General features: G+C 40.2%; 1 protein-coding gene across 1 annotated transcript in view; it reads right to left on the bottom strand.

Annotated features, from left to right (window-relative positions):
• LOC132820594 (immunoglobulin-like domain-containing receptor 2) overlaps positions 1-19,138 on the bottom strand; it is a 145,723-nt gene that overhangs the window by 33,539 nt on the left and 93,046 nt on the right. The window contains exon 5 of the mRNA XM_060832799.1: positions 18,705-18,761. Within this exon, the coding sequence (XP_060688782.1) occupies positions 18,705-18,761 (57 nt within the window). The remainder of the gene's footprint in view (positions 1-18,704; positions 18,762-19,138) is intronic.

The following is a 19,138-nucleotide window of genomic DNA, read 5'->3' as shown; positions in this document are numbered from 1 at the left end:
CTTCAACCCTCACACCCATAACCCCCTTCCTCACCTACACACACACACACCCATGTCCAATACAACCATACATAAACAGGTGAATAGTTAAGATATTTAGGATATTCAAACTAAGATTCAATCACAAATACTGCCAGCCTGTAATGTTGGTCAAAATTTAGAAGTCAGAGTTAAACAACATGACCATTTCTATCTCAAAGGATAATAAAGCTGATACATGGGAACACCACTACCTTCAAGTTCCCCTTCAAGTCACTCACCATCCTGACTTGGAAGTATATTACTGTTCCTTCACTGTCACTGGGTCAAAATTCTGAAATTCCCTCCCTGAGGACATTGTGAGACAACTTTGGACTGTAGCAGTTTAAGAACACCAGTCCCATAAGTGAATTAAAATAAACACAAGGAAGTGATTCACCCCGTCACATCTGTGTTGGCTCTCTTAAAGAGCTAATCACCTAGCTCAAAATTAAAAAAAACTGGAGAAACTCAGCAGGTCTGGCTCTTCTTCAAAACTGAAACAGGTTGTGTTTTTTTTAATGCTGAAGATAAAGGGTAAAGGAGGAACAAATGGAACAGATTGTAAAGGTGCGAAGAGCCAAAGGGTAACTAAAGGTGGTGAAGGAAAGATAGAGATGTAAACATGTGTAAATTAAGGTGTGAAGAGGAAAATAGTCAACAAAATAAGGCTGTGTGTAGGGTGGGGTGGTTGGAATTTGGAGGATGCAAGAAAAATCAAAGATACAAAAGTTTTCACTGCAAACCCACATACTCTGATAGTTACCACAAGTATACCACTTCAAACCCTGCCTCTTGCAAGGATTTCATTCCATTCTCCCACTTTCTCTGTTTTTCTCTGTTTAAACGATGCTACCTTCCACTGGAGTGCCTCTGACACCTTTTTCCACAACCAAGGATTTGCCCCTTCCCCCTCCCCGGTTGACAGGATCCCAAACTCTTCATCCCTTAACTCTTTCCCTTCATCTCTGAACCAATAAAAAGATAACTTTGTTCTCACTTGCCACCCCACTAGACTCTGTATTCAAAAGGTAATTTTCTGCCAACATCAAACACATATTCCCTTCTCCTTCACTGTCACTGTTTCCTCCGCAACACTCTAGCTGATTCCTTCGAACACTTCCTCTCGTCCCAATTTCACCCTCCCCTGCAATTGTAGGTGATATACCACTTTCCCATTCATTTCCTCCCTCCTCACTGTCCAAGGCCCCTAACATACCTCCCAGGTCATAGAATCATTGACTCAGATGTACGGCATGGAAACAGACCCTTTGGTCCAACCCGTCCACGCCGACCAGACGTCCCAACCCAATCTAGTACCATCTGCCAGCACCCTGCCCATATCCCTCTAAACTCTTCCTATTCATATACCTATCCAAATGCCTCTTGAATGTTGCAGTTGTACCAGCCTCCACCACTTCCTCTTGCAGCTCATTCCATACACGTACTGCCATCTGTGTGAAAATGTTGCCCTGTAGATCTCTTTTATATCTTTCCCCTCTCACTCTAAACCTATGCCCTCTAGTTCTGGACACCCCGACCCCAGGGAAAAGATTTTGCCTAATTACCCTATCCAGGCCCCTCATAATTTTGTAAACCTCTATAAGATCATCCCTCAGGCCTCCAGCGCTCCAGGGAAAACAGCCGCAGCCTGTTCAGCCTCTCCCTACAGCTCAAATCCTCCAACCCTGGCAACACCCTTGTAAATCTTTTCTGAACCCTTTCAAGTTTCACAACATCTTTTTGAAAGGAAGGAGACCAGAATTGCAAGCAATATTCCAATAGGGGCCTAACCAATGTCCTGTACAGCCGCAACACAACCTCCCAATTCCTGTACTCAATGCTCTGACCAATAAAGGAAAGCATATCAAACACTTTCTTCACTATCTTATCTACTTGTGACTCCACTTTCAAGAAGCGATGAACCTGCACTCAAAGGTCTCTTTGTTCAGCAACACTCTCTAGGACCTTACCATTAAGTGTATAAGAACTGCTGAGATTTGCTTTCCCAAAATGCAGCACCTCGCATTTATCTAAATTAAACTCCATTTGTCACTTTTCAGCCCATTGGCCCATCTGGTCAAGATCTGTTGTAATCTGAGGTAACCCTCTTCGCTGTCCACTACACCTCCAATTTTGGTGTCATTTGCAAACTTACTAACTATACCTCTTATGCTCGCATCCAAATCATTTATGTAAATGACAAAAAGTAGAGGACCAGTAGCAATCCTTGTGGCACTCCACTGGTTACAGGCCTCCAGTCTGAAAAACAATCCTCAACTACCACCCTCTGACGACTACCTTTGAGCCAGTCCTGTATCCGAATGGCTAGTTCTCCCTGTATTCCATGAGATCTAACTTTGCTAATCAGTCTCCCATGGGGAACCTTGTCGAATGCCTTACTGAAGTCCATTTAGATCACATCTACTGCTCTGCCTTCATCAATCCTCTTTGTTACTTCTTCAAAAAACTCAATCAAGTTTCAGAGACATGATTTCCCATGCACAAAGCCACGTTGACTATCCCTAATCAGTCCTTGCCTTTCCAAATACAAGTACATCCTGTCCCTCAGGATTCCCTCCAACAACTTGCCCACCACTGATGTCAGGCTCACAGGTCTATAGTTCCCTTCTTAAACAGTGGCACCATGTTAGCCAACCTCCAGTCTTCCGCCACCTCACCTGTGACTATCGATGATACAAATATCTCAGCAAGAGGCCCAGCAATCACTTCTCTAGCTTCCCACAGAGTTCTAGGGTACACCTGATCAGGTCCTGGGGATTTAACCACCTTTTTGCGTTTCGAGACATCCAGCACTTCCTCCTCTAATCTGGATATTTTGCAAAGTGTCACCATCTATTTCCCTACAGTCTATATCTTCCATATCCCTTTCCACAGCAAATACAAATGCAAAATACTCATTTAGTATCTCCCCCATTTTCTGCGGCTCCAGACAAAGGGCCCTATTTTCTCCCTAGTTACCCTTATGCCTTTAATGTATTTGTAAAAACTCTTTGGATTGTCCTTAATTCTATTTGCCAAAGCTATCTCATGTCTCCTTTTTGCCCTCCTGATTTCCCTCTTAAGTATACTCCCAGAGGGCAGTGGAGGCCCAGTCTCTGGATTCATTTAAGAAAGAGTTGGGTAGAGCTCTCAAAGATAGTGGAACCAAGGGTTATGGAGATAAGGCAGGAAGCGGATACTGATTAGGAATGATCAGCCATGATCATATTGAATGGCGGTGCAGGCTCGAAGGGCTGAATGGCCTTCTCCTGCACCTATTGTCTATTGTCTACTTCCTTTATACTTTTCTAAGGATTCACTTGATCTATCCTGTCTTATACCTTACATATGCTTCCTTCTTTTTCTTAACCAAACCTTCAATTTCTTTAGTCATCCAGCATTCCCTATACCCACCAGCCTTTCCTTTCACCCTGACAGGAATATACTTTCTCTGGATTCTTGTTATATCATTTCTGAAGGCTTCCCATTTTCCAGCCGTCCCTTTACCTGTGAACATCTGCCCCCAATCAGCTTTCGAAAGTTCTTGCCTAATCCCATCAAAATTGGCCTTTCTCCAATTTAGAACTTCAACTTTTAGATATGGTCTATCCTTTTCCATCATTATTTTAAATCCAATAGAATTATGGTTGCTGGCCCCAAAGTGCTCCCCCACTGACACCTCAGTCACCTGCCCTGCCTTATTTCCCAAGAGTAGGTCAAGTTTTGCACCTTCTCTAGTAGATACATCTACATACTGAATCCGAAAATTGTCTTGGACAGACTTAAATTCCTCCCCATCTAAACCCTTAACACTATGGCAGTCCCAGTCTATGTTTGAAAAGTTAAAATCTCCCACCATAACCATTCTATTATTCATACAGATAGCTGAGATCTCCTTACAAGTTTGTTTCTCCATTTCCTTTTGACTATTAGAGGGTCTATAATACAATCCCAATAAAGTTATCATCCCTTTCTTATTTCTCAGTTCCACCCAAATAACTTCCCTGGATGTAATTCCGGGAATATCCCCCCTCAGCACAGCTGTAATGCTATCCCTGATCAAAAACACCACTCCCCCTCTTCTCTTGCCTCCCTTTCTATCCTTCCTGTAGCATTTGTACCCTGGAACATTAAGCTGCTAGTCCTGCCCATCCCTGAGCCATGTTTCTGTAATTGCTATGGTATCCCAGTCCCATGTTCCTAACCATGCCCAGAGTTAGTCTGCCTTCCCTGTTAGGCCCCTTGCATTGAAATAAATGCAGTTTAATTGATTAGTCCTACCTTGTCCCTGCTTGTCCTGTCTGTTTGACTCACTTCTGTTCTCAACTGTACCAGTCTCAGACTGACCTCTTTCCTCACTATCTCCCTGGATCCCTCCCCGCCCACCTTACTAGTTTAAATCCTCCCAAGCAGTTCTAGCAAATTTCCCTGCCAGTATATTAGTCCCCTTCCAATTTAGGTGCAATCCGTCATTCTTGTACAGGTCACTTCTACCCCAAAAGAGATTCCAATGATTCAAAAATGTGAATCCTTCTCCCATACACCAGCTCCTCAGCCATGCATTCATCTGCTCTATCCTCCTATTTCTGCTCTCACTAGCTCATAGCACTGGGAGTAATCCAGATGTTACTACCTTTGAGGACCTCCTTTTTTAAATTTCTGGCTAATTCTCTGTAAACTCCCTTCAGAATCTCAACCTATACCCTTCCTATGTTGTTGGTTCCAATGTGGACAATGACCTCTTCCTGGCCCCTCTCCCCCATGAGAACATTCTGCACCCTCTCTGAGACATCCTTGATCCTGGCACCAGGAAAGCAACACACCATTCTGCTTTTTCGCTGCTGGCCACAGAAACGTATGTCTGTACCTCAGACTAAAGAATCTCCGAAGACAATTGATCTCTTGGAACCCAACATACCCCTCGTTGCATTAGAGCCAGTCTCCATACCAGAAACTTGGCTGTTTGTGCTTTGTTCCCCTGAGAATCCATCACCCACTACATTTTCCAAAACAGCATACCTGTTTGAAATGGATCTATCCACAAAAGACTCCTGCACTAGCTGCCTACCTCTCTTGCCTTTCCTGGAGTTAACCCATCTTTGTGACTGAATCTGAGACTTTCCCCCCTTCCTATAACTGCCATCCATCACATACTGTTGCTGTTGCAAATTCCTCATTGCTTCTAACGGTCTCTCCAACCGATCCATTTGATCTGATAAAATTTGCAGCCAACAGCATTTATGGCAGATATAATCTGCAGTAACCCTTAAACTCTCTTTAAACTCCCACATCTGATAAGAAGTACATATCACTCTATTAAAGGCCATTTTTGCTGCTTCACAATCTACAGACCCAGAAAATAACACCGTCTTATTCTTCTACAAACACTGCCCCAGGTTAAATTAATAGTTATGGCTTATATTTTAAGTTTAATCAAGAGACATATCTCCCCATAACAAATAAATCAAGAAAGAACCCACTCTACTCACTACTGAAGATTCTCTATAGGCCACACTTAAAAACAACAATTAACTTATCTGATTCTGTGCTGTGAACTTCGCCCAATAGTTCCTCCAAGATCAGTTGTGAATTTCACCGTTTGTTAATTTTCCAAGATGCACTTTGCATTCATATATCACTAGACATCGAAGTGCATCTGAGAAAATTAACAGCAAAGGCAGTAACTGTGCAGGTTTTCTCTCTCTCTCTCTCTCCTGCAATGACCTCACCATGTACTTCCTTTGTCTGTTCTTCTCCCTTTTAAAACTGCTCTTGTTTTGACTTTTTTTTCTAAAGTTCCAAAACAATGGAACAGCATATAAAACAGTAATTGCTGCTCCTGGAATTCAAGGAAATCACCTCCAGCACCTAAAATACCTCAAAAAAGGAGCAGCTGTTACAGCCAGAAATTCTTCCCATCCTGCATCTTGGATTACCCAGAACCCTTGGTGAAGCAGCATTTTATTGTACTTCTCTCAATGTAGTCTATTGTATTCACTCTCCACAATGTGGTGTCCTTTACCAAACACAGACTTGGTCCCCACATTGAAGAACATCGATATTCCCTCCATAGGAATGACCCAGATCTTCCAGTCACTTGACATTTTAATAAACCACTGTGCTCCCATTCAAACATTTCCATCTCTGGCAGACTACAGTATTCCAACAGAACTTAACAGAAGCTGGAGGAATACCACCCGATTCTTGATCCCCAACACAAGGCAGACATCTTACCTGCATCTACCCTATCTATCTTTTTAGGTATTTTGAAAGTTTCAAGTAGATCACCTCTGTTTTCTTCAAAACTCTAGAGATTATAGGCCCAATTTATCCAATCTGTCTTCACGGAACAGTCCTACCAGGCTAGGAACAAGTTTAGTTAACCTATGTTGCATCTCTCTCTGGCAACAATATTTTTGAGATGAAACCAAAACTGCACACAGTATACCAGGTATGGTCGAACCAACGTTTATTACAATTGAAGCAAGACTTCATTAATTGTGTACTCAAATCCTTTTGCAATAAGGGCTAAAATTCCATTAGGCTACCTAATATTAGCTTGCTGCATCTGCAGGTTAGCTTTCGGTGACTTTATTGACAAGAATACCTAGTTCCTTTCCTAAATCCACAATCTCCACCCTCTTTTCGTTTAAGAAATAATCTGCACACCTATTTCTCCTGCCAAAGTTGTTATCTTCACATTTTCATATTTTATTCCATCTGCCGTGTATTTGCTCAATCATCAAGCCTATCCGGATCCTTTTGAAATCATTTTACATTTTCTGTTCAACACACATACATTAACTTTGTATCATACATCTCCCTCTTAATTGAGATATGAAATGATACCCTGTTTCTCACATGCAGAAGGCAGAATCTACTCACAGTCCATCAGTGAAAATTGCCCCTTGTAGAGGGAATAAATTGGAAATTCAAATCAATACATGAGACTTTGACATTCTCATCTCATTCCATCCACATTCCCCAAACCAATAAAAAGGTTTTCATCGGTTTGGATAAGCTACCACCATAGTCTGTTGCTGCCCCTGCCTACACTAAATTGATGCTGAGACACTCATTCATGCCTTTAATTTAGGCCTTTTTATGTTCCAGCTGGCATCTAATCCTTGCACCTTTCATAAATATAAGCTCATTCAAAGCTTTGATGTCTATATTCTAACCAACAGCTTGTGTTTGCTGAACAGTGTTGTTATTTCCCATTCCCAATACCTCAAGTTTAAAATTCTCATTCGTGTTCTCAACTGGATGTAGAGAGGAGAGCAGAGACGTTTTGTCTCATATGGCCAATCCTTTAGGTAAGACAAAATACCTGGTCACTATCACAATTTTGTTCACGGGGTCTAGCTGACAGCACATTGTTCACCATTCTTCCTACATTACAGCTGTGACTATGCTTCAAAAGTACTTTGTTGCCTGGAAAACTCTTTGGAGCATCCTGATGTTGTGAAAATCATGATATAAATGTCAGTTTCTCTTTCTTTGAAACAATAAACTATCCATTTGTCTGATTTTGACCTTTTCTGTATCCCTCCTTTCTCCTGCCTGCTGTTGACAGCATTCTAAGCTGTGTGCAACATGGCTGTGGGTTCAGGTCCCATCTCAGAAAATTGAGTGCAATATCAAGTTTAACATTTTAAGCACTGTATTGTCAGGAGTGCTTTGTGGTTGGTGGTGCTGATTTTCAGGTGGGACATCAAGCCAGGACGTCGTTTGCACTATCAGTTTGTCAAACATCTTTGGGTGCTATTTTGAAGTTATGGAATTCTGTCTCTTAACCTTATTGGTATTTATCCCTAAATCAGTATTACTAGGAATGGATTACTCTCTTATTCGTTTTTGTGGGACCTTGCTGTATGAAAATTGGTTGCCACATCACGAACATTATAACAATGACTCCAAGTTGAACATACACAATTAGCAGTGAAATGTTTTGAGACATCTGAAGTTACAACAAGAATGTTCTTGCTTTCTTTCAAATGTATTTGTAAAAATGGTTTGAGAGTTTCTGTGAGATTTTAGAGGTCATGTCTAAAATGTCAATTCAAGATCCTATCAAAATATTCAAAGTAATTAAAAAGTTTCCATCCATGTTTTTCACCTCACCTTTCAATTAGCCTTTGGCTGATTTTAGATCAAATTTGGCTCCCTTCAACAGGAACAAACCAACCAAATCCAACAGTTGACAATTTAAGAAAACCTCCAGATACTTCCAGGGCCAATCCATAAAATGTCCTGAGGGGGGTGTACCTGAGCAAAGGATTTAAAGGGACAGTCAGGCTGATGGTTACCCACCATAGCTGTGCACCAGACCCCAGGTAGCACTTGAATAACATCAGAGGTCAGCTTGGTGATCCAAATAAATGCATTGTTCAGTATAAATAGAATCATGTCAAGGTTCAGTGGATTATAGCAAAACAAATTCATGACGCATTCAATATAATTATCTCATCATTACATCACTCGAGAATTGCAACCTGCTACATCATTCAGAGGTTGATTTTCCATTATTTATGGCATTCTATCTATTTATTGACATATAAGTCTAGAAGATACAGTGAAAAGTGTTTTGTTGCCACAATGCATAATGAATTATAAAAATAAAAATAAATTACATAAAGAGAGTTCATCTTCTGTACAAGGGGTCTTCAAACACAACTCCAAGGCTTCTGCAAGATCACTAATAAGTACCAGGCCTCAAGGCATCGCTGTGCTTCAGGCCTACCGCAGCCACTCTGGCCATTACAGCTCTGGGCCTCCTGTGGCCAGCAGTCCTCACTCTGGACACCGCTGCAGCTGATGACCCACTGAGCATTGCTTTAGCTTCCCCACAAAGTTGGAAGGTGATGGAAAGAAAAAGATGTGAAAGGAGAGAAAGAGGATGCAGCCAGCCTGGAGCAAACAGGCTCAGGAGCTCCATGTGTGTCTTTTATGAAACCCACTCAAAAGTTGTTTTTTTCAAACATAAAGTAGAATACTTCAGGCAGTAAGTCTCCCCTGGGTAAATGCATATCTGTGATTTGCGACTCTCTTGTTCCAATCAGATCATTCAGGCATGAAACAACATCATTCAAGATCAGCAGCAAACAGAAAAGCAGCTACCTGGAAAAATAAACTCATTTGCAAGCTATATCCCAAACTCGGGCCATTTCCCTTTGATCATAAAGTCCTTTGAGAGGTAAGTTAAAATCCACACTATTTCTTCTTTACTCGTATAAACTGCCATATGAATAAATGAAATATTCGGACTTATCAGATCGCAGGAAGTAATACAAAATAATATTTCATTAGTCATGTTCAGAATTTCAGTACAATTCTTGTCTGGTTGATAGCATTGTTGTTTCTGGATTCAATGCTACTTGAGCTTTAAGTGCATAATCTGAGACTGCAGCAAAGGAGTGTTGCCTTATTCAAACTGTCATCTTTGGTTAAGATGTTAAAATGTAGCGCTATTAGTCTAATTCCAGTGGATGCTAAGATTGCAATATAGTGTTTAGTCAACATTCCTCGCTCAGCCCATGCCAAAATGACCACATTAAGCTATTAATTATCTCATTGCCATTTGAGATCTTGTGCACAAATTAACTCATTTAATTATCTAACAATAATTGTATTGCTAAGCAGGTCATTGTACAAGAGGAGTTTTGGGGCTGTTTACAAAAAACGTGGTAAGATGTTACATAATTGTACATTTGATTTTGTGCTGAACTTATGACATATGAAAGCAGTTACTTCTGGTGAACAATTCTTCTAAATATGATACTATTGCTTTGGCATGTGTAATCGCACAAAACAATTTGAACTTTCCTTTAGAGCTTGAAAAATTCTTAACTTATTTTTGTTACACTATTTTGCTCTGAACTTTCAGCAAGATACTCTCACATGGACAATCCAATGATGGATAATTCCTTTCTTTCTTTTGATAAATTGTCAATTTGATGTGACCACAATGTCCTCTGTGCCATTTAAACAAAATTAATGATACCTTTGCATCAGACACCATGTATAATTTGGCTATAGAAACATACAGGAAATCTTGTCCCTCTGACTTCATCAGCCACATGCTCTGGTTTCTCTCACAGTTCAAAGATGTGCAGGTTAACTGGATTGGCCATGGGAAATTGACTCAGTGTCACAAAGATGAGGAGGCTCATTTGATTAGCCATAGTAAATGCAAGGCTGTGGGAATAGGATGGGCGGATGCTGACTGGAACTGGGTGGAATGCTGTTTGGAGGATCATTACATCTTGACAGGCCAAATGACCTCTGTTTGCACTGTCGGGATTCGATGCAGTTAATAGTCCATTAGTAGCTTGGTGTTGAGACCACTAAAGGAATTCTATCAGCAAGGCCTCTGCTGCATTCTTTAGCTTCAATAGCAGGAGCAACACACAAATGCTCGTATCCTCCTTGAAACCAGCTTCACAAGCTTTCAATCAAAACTTCTACAAAACCAACTACGGTGACTGGACATTGTCCAGATGGTTAAATAGCATCTAGGAGAAAGTGAGGACTGCAGATGCTGGAGATCAGAGTCAAAGAATGTGGTGCTGGAAAAGCACAACCAGTCAGGCAGCATCTTAGGATCAGGACAGTCAATGTTTCAGGCATAAGCCCTTCATCAGGAAGGGCTGCATCTCCCTGACAGATCCTGTTTTCTCAAACTCTCAAATGGCCAATGTTCCAGAAGAGGACAAGGAAAATACTACAATAGTACAATGACGCTTTCCGATAAACAAGCAGGTTTGACATTAATGAATGCAAAGAACTTGCTATTAATTGTTCAAAATGGGCCATTTTAAGCTACATCATGCTTTCACTTCATGATGAGGCAGAGAGACAGCAAAGAAGGAAAGAAAAATATTATGAAATCCAGATCCTGCCCCTAGCACCCTGAGAATTGAGTATCAGGATTCAGATTGTTCAGTCACATGAAGATCCCGGAGTAGACTTCACACACAAATTGAGGGACAGCCGATGATTTATTTGGACTGGCACATTTTTTCATGAAAAAGAATCAATTAAATGGGGACAGTTTTGACAATGGATCAATGGTTCTCCAGGGATTCCAGTGTATCCAAGGTCACCTATTGTTCAAAGTATTTCCCTTAAATAGCTAGCCAGTACAAAAGAAATAAACAGGTAATAAATGCTGACCTGCTGGTGATGCCCATGTCCCACAAGTGAATTTTAAAAAAATCTAATTTATGCAAGAAGATTCAATGAAGATCAATGTAAAGTTTATGCTTTGGCTCGGTGTTCACATAGGAGGACACAAATAAGATATCAAAAATGTTGGGGAACACAAAGTTTAATGATAGGAAGGAACTGAAGGAAATCAGTATTAGTAGAGAAAATGTACTGGGGAAATTGATGGGATTGAAGGCAGGTAAGTCCACAGGGCCTCATAATCTACATCCCACAGTACTTAGGGAAATGGTTCTAAACATAGTCGATGCTTTGATGGTCATCTTAGATTCTGGAGCAGTTCCTATAGATTGGAAAGTGGCCAATGCAACCCCACAATATTCAAAGAAAGGTAGAAGAAAACTGGGAATTATAGACCAGTCAGCCTGATGTCAGTAGTGGGGAACATGCTAGAGTCATTATGAAAGATTTAATAGTGGAGCATTTGGAAAACAGTGGTAAAATCAAGCATTCCTGAAAAGGGCTTATGCCTGAAATATTGATTCTCCTGCATCTCGGATGCTGCCTGGCCTGCTGTGTTTTTCCAGCACCACATTTTTCAACTCTGGTACTCCAGCATCTGCAGTCCTCACTTTCTCCTAGTAAAATCAGGCATAGTCAACATAGATGTACGCAAGGAAAATTATGCTTAACAAATCCACTGAAATTCTTTGAGGATGTGATTCATAAAATTGATGAGGGGAAACCAATGGATGTAGTTTATCCGGACTTTCAAAAGGCTTTTGACAAAGCCCCTCATAAGTTAACAGGATTGAGGTAGTGTATTGACATGGACAGGTCTGATTCCAGACAGGAAAAAAAGAAAATGACTAGATGGGTGTTTCTCTGAACGGCAGGTAGTGGCCAATAGGGAACCAAAGGGATCAGTTTGGACCCAAGTTTCTACAATATGTAACTAAATGTAATGTCTCCAAATTTGCAGATATCACAAAATTAGGTGGGACGGTGAGCTGTGAGGAGGATGCAGAGGTGCTTCAGTGTGATTTCTACATGCTGAGTGAGGGGGGCAAATGTATGGCAAATGAAGTATAACATTGAGAAATGTGAGGTTATCCATCTTGCTAGCAAAATCAGGAAGGTGGATTATTATCCGAATGGCTATAAGTTGAATGAGAGGAATATACAACGAAATCTGGGTATCCTCTTACACTAGTTGCTGAAGGTAAGTGTGTAGGCACAGCAGGTGGTAATGAAGGCAAACGGTATGTAGGCTTTCATAGTGAGAGGTTTTGAGTACAGATGCAGGGATGTCTGGCTGCAATATTGTACTCTGAGTTCTCTGCCGATTTACTTAAGTCAAAATATGACTTCCCAAGTGACAGCCTTGGTGAAACCACATGGAATACTGTGTGGTTTTGATCTCCTTATCTAAGGAAGGATGTTCTCACATTAGAGGGAGTGCAGCGAATCCAGACGGATTCCTGGATGACAGGACTGACATGTGAGGAGAGATTCAGTTAGGATTGTATTCACTGGAGTTTAGAATAATGAAGGGGAGGAATCTTGTAGAAACCTTTAAAAGGTCTAACGGGACTAGACAGGGTAGATGCAGGAACAATGTTCCTGATGATGGGGGAGTCCAGTACAGTCTAAGGATATGGGATAGATCATTTAAGACTGAGATGAGAAAGTTCTTTACCCAGAGAGTGATGATCCTGTGGAATTGAGGCCAAAACATTATATAAGTTCAAGGAGGAGTTGGATATAGTCCTTGGGGATAAAGGGATCAAAGGATGTGGATGAAAGGCAGGAACTGTCTACTGAGTTAGCTGATCAACCATGATGGTGGAGCAGCTTCAAAGGGCCAAATGGCCTAGTCTTGTTCCTATTTTTGATTTCTCCATATAAAAAAAATGTATATTATGACAGGAAGTATGAAATGTGTACAATGAGCTTTTTCACAAATGAGCTAGTAGAATGTGCTACTAGTAGTAGTGCTAGAATGTGCTAGTAGTAGCAATAGTAGTAGTAGTAGTAGCAGCAGCTAGGTGAAAGTTCTACTTATTGGATGTCAAAAATTCCTTTTTAGGAAAAGTCAGTAACTCAATGAGGTGAAAAATAGAAAGCTGATCAGAACTAACTTTAATCGTTTGGGAATTCTGACTAAGACAACACTACAACAACCAACAATCAATTTGGGAAGCTCAGATGGAAAAATAATAAGAATTTGTTGTGATAATTAATCATGCATTTAAATATTTTGTTTACATGCTATCAATAAGAGAGTTAGTTCGAAAACAAAGGTATTTCAGAGGTCAGTTCAAACTAATCTCTTAATGCTCAGGTTAAATTAAAACAGTAATTCCATTGATTTTTGGACCAAATTTAGCTACAACAATGGGGTAAACAAGACAACATTGTTTGAGGCGCCAATACTGAACTACGAGGCAGCTTTGTCAGTGTCCTATAATTTCCCAAGTGACAGCTTTTAAAATTTTCTCCTATTGATGGAGATGATTCGGTGACCAAACATTAATTGTAATCAATCACGCGTGATTTTAAAAAAATATACATGAGGAATTAACACTTACCCATTCAATTTCCTGCATTATTAAGCAAATCCTTGTGAAAGCTAAAGTGGTTTTGACTCATTTGTGAGAATGTGATGTTATTTGTCTGAGAAAATGGGGACTTATGGTTGGGTAGTTACATTTTCTAATGGCAAGTAAATCAGTTTGACTGGTCCAGAATAAGCCAAGACATAGTTTTGCAAAATAACTAATTATGTAATATTTGTTGATTCAAAATAGTAATAATTTCAGTTCAAGCAAAACTCTTCAATCCATCCAGTCCACTGATCCACAGCATTTATTCATTTTTCTGTTAAATATGAAAGATTGTCTTCAAATATTGACAATAAGTTGTCCAATTCCTACTGGAAACTCATTAACTTTCTTGTTCTATCACTCATACTGGCAATCTGTTTCAAACATTTAATATCCTTTAAGTAAATAGAAATCCTTATGCATTTCCCAATTTTCTTTATTATCCTTAATTTGTAAATAGGACTTCTTGGGCTTTTATTTGATACATAAAAGAAAAATGTACTTAGATGCCAGTTTTGGCAGAGACTCTGGCATGGACATCAGCACATGTGCAGAATGGTAGAAAATCAGCACATGTGCGGAACGGCACAAAGACTTCAGCGTAGACATTGCCGCATGTGCAGAACAGCACAAAGAGTGGCACTGGCATCGCACAAGCGTGGAATGGTACAGACACTGGTGCATATGCAGAATGAAGCACGCGGATCAATCTGCCCTGGAATTGTGCTATTGTGAATGAAGGTAAGCGTTCTCAAAAATGCCATTCCCTAATTCTTCAGTGACATTATAGCCCAATAGTACTACCGAAATGCATGTTATCCTACAACCACCTGTATTTAATTTTAGACTTTATCAGATACCCCAGTTCACTATTTCTTTTGGTCAATTGGGGTGCATAGAACCTCTAAGCATAACTAAAAGGGAGTGTGGTCATTCAGTTCATCAAACTTGCTCTGCTATTCAGTAGGATCATGACTGATCAGCTGTGGACTCAACTCCATTTTCCTGCCCCAGTCTTTCCTGTCAATCTAAAAACATATCTAACCTGGCCTTGTTCATTAACCTTAACCCCAATTCAAAGAACCAGCTTCTACTGTCTTTGGGAAGAATATTCCAAAGACAATGGATCTCTGAGAGAAGAAATTCCTACTCATCTAGCGTGGCATGGTGGCTCAGTAGTTAGACTGCTGCCTCACAGCACCAAGGATATGGGTTCGATTGCTACCTCGGGCGACTGGCTGTGTGGAGTTTGCACATTCTTCCTGTGTCTATGTGGGTTTCCTCTGAGTGCTCCGGTTTCCTCCCACAATCCAAAGATATGTACATCAAGTGAATTGGCCATGCTAAATTGCCCATAGTGTTAGGTACATTAGTCAGGGGTAAATATAGCGTAGGTGAATGGGTCTGGGTGGGTTACTCTTCGGAGGGTCGGTATGGACTTGTTGGGCCGAAGAACCAGTTTCCATACTGTAGGGAGTCTAATCTAATCATCTCAGGTTTAGGTGTGAGACCCTTATTTTTAAACTGTAGCCCCCCGTGATTCTAGATTCCCCCATGGGAGACAAGAACTTCTGTCAAGCCCCCTCAGGATTTTTGATGTTTCAATATGATCGCTGCATTCTTCTAAACTCCGATGGATACAAGCCTGACCTGCTCACACTTTCCACATAAGACAATCGCTTCATCCCATGAATTTGTCTAATGAATCTTTTATGAATGATTTTCAATGTAACTACATTATTCTTTAAGTTAGGAGATCAAAGCTATCTATAATACTCCAGTTGCAGCAATACTATCCAACTTTTATATTCCATCCCACTTCCAATGAAGGTCAACATTCTGCACTCTCTCTCAATTTAAGTAATAATCTGTTTTATAATGCATCCTGCCAGAGTGGACATCCTCACATTTTCTACATTATACTTCACCTATGAAGTTTTTTGTTTTGCAATTGTTTGCAATTTACATAAATGGTTTGAATTTGGGGACCAACCGTACTCTGTCAAAGTTCCCATGACAAGGTGGTGAGTGGTCGAGCAAGGTGTGCAGATGCTGCTGCAAGTGTGTAGAGGACATAGATAGGTTAAGTGAGTTGTAAATGTCTGGCAGATAGAGTACATGTTGGTAAATGTGAGGTCACCGTTTTGGTAGGAATAACAGAAAAATTATTTAAATGGTGAAAATTTGCAGCATGCTGCTGTATAGAGGCACCTGAGTATCCTTGTGCATGAATCACAAAACGTTGGTTTGCAGCTGCATTTGGTAATTAAGATGACAAATGGAATATTGTCCTTCATTGCTGGAAGGATGAAGTTTAAAATCAGAGAGGTTATACTGCAGTTGTACAGGGTGCTGGTGAAGCCACACATTGGAGTACTGTGTACAATTTTGGTCTCTTTACTTGAGAAAGGATGTACTGGCACTGGAGGGGATGCAGAGGCAGTTCACCAGGTTGATTCTGGAGTTGACTTATGAAGCAAGATTGAATAAACTGGAACTACACCATTGGAAGTTAAAAGCATGAGGGGCAATCTTATAGAAACATATAACTATTATGAAGGAAAAAAATAAAGTAGAAGCAGGGAGGTTGTTTCCATTGGTGCATATCATCAAAATAAGGGGGAGCAGACTTAGAACTGAGTTGAGGAGGAACTTCTTCACCCAAAGGGTTGTGAGTCTGTGGAATTCCCTGCTCAGAGAAGCAGTTGAGGCTACCTCGTTGAAGGTTTCTAAGACAAAGATAGATTTTTGAACAGTAAAGGTATTAATGGTGAGTGGGTGGGTAAGTGAAACCAAGTCCACAAAAAACAATCAGCCATGAACTTATTGAATGGTAGAGCAGATTCCCTACTCCTGCCCGTTTCCGATTGTTCTTAATTGCAGGCTCAAGGAATCCTAATAAGTGTCTCAAACAGACTTTTCTTTTCACAAAGTCATGTTGACTATCTGGGAATATAATTTTTCCAAATGACTTTCTACTATCTCCTTAATAATTGATTTCCAACATTTTCCCAATGATAGATGTTAGATTAAATGGCCTGTAGATTACTGTATTCCATTCACCTTTTTTTTCTTGATCAATGGTATTACATATGAGGCTTTCAATCCATTGGGATCTTTTCAGAATCTAGGGAAATGTTCAAGGGTAGTGAATCCTAGCTGTTACATCAATCCCCTCAGTTCAAGGATTTACAATATAGCTCTTCTCCCTACCCCACTTCAACAACTGAATATCTTTCTAGAATAGGGTGGGTAAAAATGCTGTCAGTTTTTATGTGGTTTCATCAGAGCAGAAACAGTTCTTAAAATTACCTCTTTGAATTTTACACCTTATTCTGTATCCCAATACCCCGTTCACTTTAAATCTAAAAGGCTTGAGAACATCATGCTGATGATTTTAGAGTGGCTTTAAAGTTGAAAATACCAATATCTCCCTTTTGCTCCAATACATGAAGTTACATTAATACATTACATTCAATACGTCAGCAGATGACAGGAAAGGCAAATGGAATGTTAGTCTTCATTTCGAAGGGAATGGAGTAAAAAAAAGGCTCAGCTGGCTAAAATGGATAAGGCAGCAGTCAGACCACACCAAGAATACTGTGAACAGTTTTGGTCCCCTTGTCTAAGTAGGGACATGATGTGGTGTTGGACTGGGGTGGACAAACTTAAAAATCGCACAACACAGGTTTATTTGGAAGGACAAGCTTTTGGAGTGCTGCTCCCTCGTCAGGTAGCTAGTGAGGCAGGATAATAGGACACAGAATTTATAGCAAAAAGATCATTGTGTCATTCAACTGATTTGATAAATTGAACAAACCTAGATTGCTGTTAAGTCTAGGTTTATTCAATATATCACATCTGTTGTATGACACTATGATCTTTTTGCTATAAATTCTGTGTCCTATTATCCTGCCTCACTAGCTACCTGACGAGGGAGCAGCACTCCAAAAGCTTGTCCTTCCAAATAAACCTGTTGGACTATAACCTAGCATTGTGTGAGTTTTAACTAACTAAGGACACACTGTCAATTGAAATAGTCCAGAGAAGATTCACTAGTTTCATTCTGGGTATGTTGGGATTTTTTTTATGACGTGAGGTTAAGGTGGGTTGGGCTTGTACTCACTGGAGTTTAGAAGGATGAGAGGAAATCTTATTGAAACACAAGATTCTTGGGGGGTGAGAGCTTGACAAGTTTTTTCACCATGTGGAAGATTCTAGGACTGCCTGCTGTTCAAGGTAAATGAACCTGTGGAATTCCTTCTCACAGAAGCTGCAATAGTTGGGCATTAAGAATATTTAAAGCTGACATAGATTCTCAATCAATAAGGGGATAAAAGGTTCAAAAAAAGGCCAAAAAAAAGGAATCGATCAGATCAACAATGATCTTACTCAATGGCAGATAAGACTCAATGAACCAAATGGGAAAAAGTGAGAACTGCAGATGCTGGAGATCAGAGTCGAGAGTGTGGTGCTGGTAAAGCACAACAGATCAGGCAGCATCCAAGGGGCTGGAGAATCGATGATTCAGGCATAACCCCTTTATCCTGATGAAATATCAATTCTCCTGTTCCTCGGACGCTGCCTGATCTGCTGTGCTCATTGGGCCAAATGGCCTACTTCTGTTCCTCTGTCTGGTGGTATCACTAAGTGTATTCTAATTTACCACATAACCCACATCAACATTTTCTTTGCCAAACCTCACATTCTTGTGTCAAATTGTAGCTGCTATTTCTCTGCTGACTTATTACCAACATCCATTTAATACATAACTCTTGGTGCAGTCATAAAAAACATAACGATAGCAATTTGCGTAAAATGTCAGGCCGTGATGACAAATAGAAGCATCATGGTGAATATAAATTATGGGAGTAGGTAAGAGACAAATGGACTTCAGAAGAATACCAGTACCTGGCATAATCTCTACATCAAAACTGGGCAAGAGATCTGCAACCACTTCACTCCTACCTAGGAAATCAGAAAGAGAGAGAAAGAGAGAGAGAGAGAGAGAGAGAAAAAGAGAAAGAAATATTACTAAGCATGAATAGAGTACAGTTCAATCTGTACTTGTGACCGAAACATGCTCAGTCCTTGAACCTACTGATGTCAGCAGTTAAAGCTACATTCTGCAAAAACAGTTCTGCTGCTCTAGATTCTGCAGTTTAGAAAAATAACTATGCACATAGATTTGATTGAACACATTATATTGAAAGAACAGAAGACAATAAATTATCCAAAAGAGATTTGTAAAAGATCTGGATAACTGGAATTTAATATAAACAACATGACCTCCCCATTTGCTGTGATGTGCAAGAGACCAATATGCATTCCAATATAAACAGGCG

The sequence above is a fragment of the Hemiscyllium ocellatum genome, chromosome 12 (assembly GCF_020745735.1).
Source record: "Hemiscyllium ocellatum isolate sHemOce1 chromosome 12, sHemOce1.pat.X.cur, whole genome shotgun sequence".
NCBI lineage: Eukaryota > Metazoa > Chordata > Chondrichthyes > Orectolobiformes > Hemiscylliidae > Hemiscyllium > Hemiscyllium ocellatum.
Note: the sequence above shows the minus strand (reverse complement) of the source record. Positions and strands in the feature narration are given on the sequence as shown.